General features: G+C 41.4%; 1 protein-coding gene across 1 annotated transcript; it reads right to left on the minus strand.

Moving 5' to 3' along the window:
- SLN (sarcolipin) lies at positions 1-1,821 on the minus strand. Its single transcript, XM_017729502.1, has 2 exons — positions 1,721-1,821; positions 1-659 (listed from the first exon to the last, which is right to left on the minus strand). Exon 2 carries the CDS (start codon positions 548-550, stop codon positions 455-457), a length of 96 nt encoding a protein of 31 aa, XP_017584991.1. The 5' UTR covers positions 551-659; positions 1,721-1,821; the 3' UTR covers positions 1-454.
- Between the last annotated feature and the right edge of the window lie 4,435 nt (positions 1,822-6,256).

Genomic DNA, 6,256 nt, shown 5'->3' on the forward strand with positions numbered 1-6,256 from the left:
TGGTTTTACATGGTCTTTATTTAAACAAAATGTGCAAGTGAAAGCAGAGGTTTCATATTCCTTTCTCTAAGCAAGTTTATTCCTCTTACATTGGAAAATACAGGCTCTTGCATTACACACTGCAGTTTTATACCCTCAAGTACCCCACACTGCTGCCAAATGAGCCAGCATGGTGGGCTGGGGATACAGCACTCACAGAAACTACCAGAGGAGAGAGCCACATCAAACCATTCCTAAGCATCTTACATTTTACAGCTGGATCACTGCAGACTAAAATAATTCCACCATCACAGACCCATAACAAACATCAGCACAGGCACAAGATAGGACAGAGTAAAAAAAGGGGTTCATGACATCCTCAGTTTACTGAAAGCTAATTGCTGTGGCATGCTGTGGGTGTTACTGATGTCTGTGGAGGCACACACTGAAATCACCTCCAGAGTTCCTGAGAGTTTCAATCCTGGTAAGACTTCACGAGGAGCCACATGAGGATTACAGTAATCAGGACAATCATGAAGTTGAGGCAAATTTCTCGTGTGGAATGTTCCATTTTTTGGGAATAATGAGGAGAGAGCAGAGGTCAGCAGGCAGAGCAAAGGGAAAACTTCGGTGACTTGCTTGGATGTGTCCTTGAGCTCAACCTTCAAGTCTCAGGCTCTCTTAAAAAAATAAAAGAAAAATATGTAAAGGACAGATGCATGAAGGTGGCAGAGTCAGTAGAACTTTTTACGTTGGTCTAAAGAAATGTTGTTTCAGTGGCCAGGAGTCAGAAAGCACTGGGGTGCTAAGAAGTAAAAGCCATCTTTGGCAGCTTATCACCTTCTTTGATTTCCAGCATTTGACAAGGACGTTCCCAGTGTCACCCCAAAATACAGTGCACAGGTGTGAGCAGTCCGTGGACATCAATCCAGCTTAGAGCAAGCATTTTTAAATAAATAATGCCCAAGCCCCAATTAACATTTTCAACAAGAATACATTGTAAATATACTACTGGTAAGAGTTTCTAAATTCCTGTATTTTTCTGTGTATTTTTTTTTTAAGAAACTAAGTGTAAACTACTATTTTATAGAGAAAGACTAATAAATCTGAATTATTTGTTACCACCAAAAGTACAAGGAGAACCTAAGGTTAGACATTTTCATTTCTGAAGAACTTCACATATTTTGTGAGTCATTCCTACAGATGAAATAGTATTTTCTCAAGAAACTCCTTCTTTTCCTAAAATTTCAAGGAAAAAATGAATTGAAAAATGCTAAAAATCTCATATTTCAAAAATCCCATTCAAGTTGTACTCAAAAACTTTTCTGTTGGTTATTGTTTTTTATTTAGTTTATGACAGCAATTTTTGAATTTTACATGCTTTTGGAGTTCATGCAGAGAAAAGAGAATACTTTATCATGAATGTCATGAACTAATCCAATCTGCATACCAGGTAAATAAAATAAGAACCTTTAAACAAATTAAGCATAAACTCTAGACAAAGAATTTCAGCTACGCAACCAGATTAGGCTGTAACGTCTCTGGTGCAAATGAGAAGCCTCAGGACCATACCAGTATGAAGACAGAGAGTTTCAATTGAAACTGCTTTAGTTTGCAGATTAAATATTAAAAGCCTAGTGCATGCAGTTAAGAAATTCCTACATTTTCAAGTTGTTTTGCCAGCCTCCTATGTCCTTGCACATGAGAAAGTCTGACCTAATAAGTAAGCCAGTTCTTTTACCTTGAGGAGGTAAATGGAGCCCAGTGGTTCTGCCTCTGGACTTTGGGTCAGTGCAGATTTTATTTCCCTCCAAGCTTCTGCCTATCTCCCACTTGGTCTGGATGCTCTGTCCCTCTGTGGGAACTAAAGTAGGCTGAGGGTGGAGACCAACAAGTGTGTTGGCAACCCAGGTGCTGACATCACCCCCCCAAATATTTTTAAAGGTCTAAGCTGGGCTGAAGATTTGGTTAAGGCTGTTTATGCAGTGGACCCTGTGGGCTGATTTGCTTCTTTTGCCATGGTGCTGTGCTAACAGCAGAGCTGTGTGCATCCCCTGGGAGTCAATTGGATCTGATAGAGAATTTCATACAATCACAGAATGGTTTGGGTTGGAAGGAACCCTAAAAATTATCTGGTTCTAACTCCCCTGCCATGGGCAGGGACACCTTCCACTAGACCAGGTTGCTCAGAGCCCCATCCAACCTGGCCTTGGACACTTCTGGGAATTGGGGCACCCAGCTTCTCTGGGCAACCTGTGCCAGTGCTTCACCAGCCTCACAGTAAAGAATTTCTTCCTAGTATCTAATTTAAACCTACTCTTTGAGATGGAAGCCATTCTCCCATGATCTGTAACTACATTCTATCCTTTAGCCTGTTGGTGCCTTCCCCAGTGTGGGGAAAGGGAAAGAAAGAGCCCCTTGAAGAGTTCTGTGTGCAGAGCTAAGGATCTCAAGATCATTTCCAGGATATGGAGCCTGTCTACATATCTACCTTTTTGAGTACAGTACAACTGTTGCTGTTCCACATATCTACAGTTTGCACAGCTTCTCAACTTCGTATGCATTTAAAAGAAAGTGAATAGGAGCAAAATATACTTTTCATTTCAATACAAATAACTGAAACAGGATCATTTGCTGGATAGAAAAGTTCGAGACTAGTTTGTGCTGAAAAGTGGAAAACATTTCTTTAAAGAACACTCTTGCATGCTCTTCCCTCATTGAATTTCAGTGCTGGTGTGAATGCTTCATCTGTCTGAGCAAACAGACAAATATTTCTGCCACCCTGCAGTGTTTCACCCCAGAAAGACACTGCTCTGTGGCCTAGAGAGCTGTAACCCCACATTCCCTTATCTTTGCTCAAGCCACTGCTAGAACTTGCTCTAAACATGAACAAGTAGAAATGGCTATTTGCTTCCTTTGAATTGACAGAGCAGAGCGAGCTGGAATGAACTGGGAGTGCCATGGGTTTCCCCCTACTTAGAAAATACAAGTACTTCCACTGAAGTCAGAGGGGTCACTTCTGCAGCACAGTACTGCCAGAGGAGTGTGGGGATCCTGATCAAGCTAAAGTGTGTAAGGCTATCCACAGCGCTGACCTTATTCTCACTGCCAAACACGGTGTGATATATAGCATGCAGATTATTTATTAATTCTGATGCCTTTTGTATATTTATATTCAGCCATGCTCGGACATACCTTAGCTCAGAGTATCCAAGCTTGTTTGTCACTGTCCCCCTCCCTGAGCTCCCAGGTTTCTCCCTTTGCACCAACACTGGCACTCATATCATGGGACGATGGCCCGGTGAGGGAGGCCAGCTGGCTGGAAACCTACCCGGTGGAAAACACAACAAAACAAACAGCTGTGGGTAACCAGGGGGGTGGAGGGGAGTGTTGCTTGGGTTTTGCTGGATGATCTCCCTAAATAATCTTCCCATGGGATCAGTGGAGGTAGGAGGGGGATCAGAACAGTAGAAGCCTTCCTTTTGGTTTGACTGCCTTGCCACTGCCCTCCTACACAACCAGGCAGCACGTTCAAAAAAGCCAGTATGCTGCGTGGGAGTCTTGAGCTAAAGTACACAGTTCAAACAGCAAAGGCTTTAACCCATGCCTCATTCAGGGGTTACATGCCTAAGTAGGCTTGTAGGGTCCTGTTACCATGCTTGTTCTGCTGAGCCATCCTTTCAAGGAAAACCTGGGCAAACATCCCACACTTAACAGGGATTTGGGAAATATAGGTTGAAAATGCTCCTTTTAGCTCGCAGGAAGCAAGATTATGACTACCATGAGCCTACCCTATACTGTTTCCTCCCTTGGCATGTTCTGAAGCAGAAATCTGTGGATTTCTCATGCCATACCTCATCTACTTCACCTTGAAACACATAAATCTTCACCAGAAAAATGGTGAAACATTTGAATGCCATTCACCCTAATTATTGAATGTTACACAGCACTGCCCAAATACTCCCCTTGGGCTGTGGAAACCTCGGGATTTATTTTACTCTCTGCTAACAGAAAACTCAAAAAGTGTATTTTTAACCTAGAACCCGTCAGCTCTGGTCCTCAGGCCTGTACTTGCACTTCTACATTGACAGAGAGCCCCTTCCTCCTCTGTCCCAATTCATCTCCTTCTTGAATGTCCTGCACGACAGCTAGAAAATTTCCCTTCTTCAAAGCAGGGAAACAGCGCTATAAATGTCACTAATCAGCACACACAGTGAACACCCTAACTCACCTCTGCAGGCACAGACATCTCTCTCATTTTTTGTGCTGAGGATCTTGCAGAAGACCATGGATGACCATTTAGGATCACAAGAATTCTTTGTTGAACCAGAACAAAACTCATCTAACCCAACACACTGACTGGTAGGGAAATCCAGGAAAAGCATAGAGAAACACAGCAAATGTAACATGATCTTTGCCTAGGTATCCTCAAACGTCTGGGAATCAGTCTACTGGGATTGCTAGATAGGTACTACAAACATGCTGGATTTATGGCTCCCTCTTGCTCATTCCATGCATAATTCTAGATTAGGCAACTTGTTCATAGTTGAGCTTCTCTACACAACATGCTACATACTTTCATTATAAAAATTATATGGCAAATTAAAATATTCTGTATAGCAAAGAAAGTAACTTTTCTGAACCCATCAGCAAACTGAAGGCAGCTCATTTGCTAGAAGTGAGAGCATGTAGCCAAGAAACACTTTTTGATTGACAGAGATAGACCATAGTAACTTTAGAAGAGCCAAATTATATTACATTTACTTCTGATGTCATCTGACAGGATGTACCTATATATTACATATGTACACACACACCGCACACACACACACAGACTTGTGAAAAAAAAAGGGCTTAGCACTGACCAGGAGGTCCAATAAACACCCCTGAGCTGTGGAATGTGCCTGGATGTTAACAGTGAATCCAACCAGTGTCTGAACATCTGTCTTCAACTCGCCATAGATTAGAGTCTGAGGTTGCCAGAGGTTGAAACTTCTGCCCCCTCCACCCAACTCTCCCCTCCACCAACAAAACCCCACTTATTCCTGCTCTTTATGAACAAAAAGCATAAGGACCTAAAAGGCTGTATCTTTAAAAAGTTGGTTTATTTGTCCAAGTGATTTAGTACTGATTAGGAAAGCAGAAAGGAGAGAAAGAGTGAACGTAGTGATTTTACTTTAAATGCTAGTCATTGTCACTTTTTCTTCTTTTTCTGACTGATCTGGATGTTCTCAGCTTTCATGTGGCCATGCCAAAACTCCTTTTTCATGCCTTGCATACTCAAACTTAAGGCTCTAGTCTATATTTAAAGCTGCTGTTACTATCTCACGTTCTTCCCAGCCTACTAATGAAGTACCATATAATCTTTCAAAGCCATTCTTACACAGAAGATATTGTGTTCATTTTTGCTCTCAGCATTACCTTTCTTACCAAATGCAGTATATGTATGTATAAGTATGGGCCATGAATCACACAGATGTTTACAGTTGTTGCCAGCATAATTCCTTGTTCTCTGTCAGAACTTGTTCTTTATACTTGTTCTTATAATATTTTTCTTAGGTTTTGGCAGTTGTTTTATTAATTTTAGACTTCAGAAGATACTCCTTTTATTTCTCTACAACATTTTCAACTGGACAAATGTTGCAATCCTGTGCACATAACTACAACCCTCTGTGGCAATGCAGTCAGACCAATAAAAGATCACGTGCAACCCTGAACACAGAGGGGAAAGAAGAAAACTTGAAATTACTCCTAAAGCACCACAAATGAGAGGTAAGATAAGACAGATAAAGCAGAGGAGGCCTTGATTTTAAACATTTATAGCTGGCTGTCTCAAAAAAAATTTAAATGTCAGGTCAAGAGTGAAGAAAACATCAATTCACTTTCAACAGCGGTGACCCAGTCACTCCAGGGACAATCAAGCAGTGAGTAGCATTAGGAGATTAAATATCACAGATGAAATTATGCAAAAATGCTGTTGAAAGTTAGACAAAAATGGATGTATTTTACATCTTGGCTCCTATATTCTTACATCCCACTTGTTCTGAATGGAGTTGAATTCTGGGACACAGACTTGTCTTTCACAGGGCTTTACAGAAAACCATTAAAAGTCAACTTCTCCATGATGCTAAATGTCAGACCTTGAAGTTAATGAGTTTCTCCAGGAATTTAACTAAAGGCTAGTCAGGAATTCATGGCTATGCACTGGGATATGCTATCGCTGTGCTTCCTTGTCCAGACAGCACCAGGGAAGCTATGGAGAGGGTTTTGAGCTTAA

This window comes from Corvus brachyrhynchos, unplaced genomic scaffold (genome assembly GCF_000691975.1).
Source record: "Corvus brachyrhynchos isolate BGI_N302 unplaced genomic scaffold, ASM69197v1 scaffold253, whole genome shotgun sequence".
Classification (NCBI taxonomy): domain Eukaryota; kingdom Metazoa; phylum Chordata; class Aves; order Passeriformes; family Corvidae; genus Corvus; species Corvus brachyrhynchos.

Excerpts from the sequence above, each read along its gene's own strand:
- SLN (XM_017729502.1), bottom strand. The coding sequence starts at position 550 with ATGGAACATTCCACACGAGAAATTTGCCTCAACTTCATGATTGTCCTG.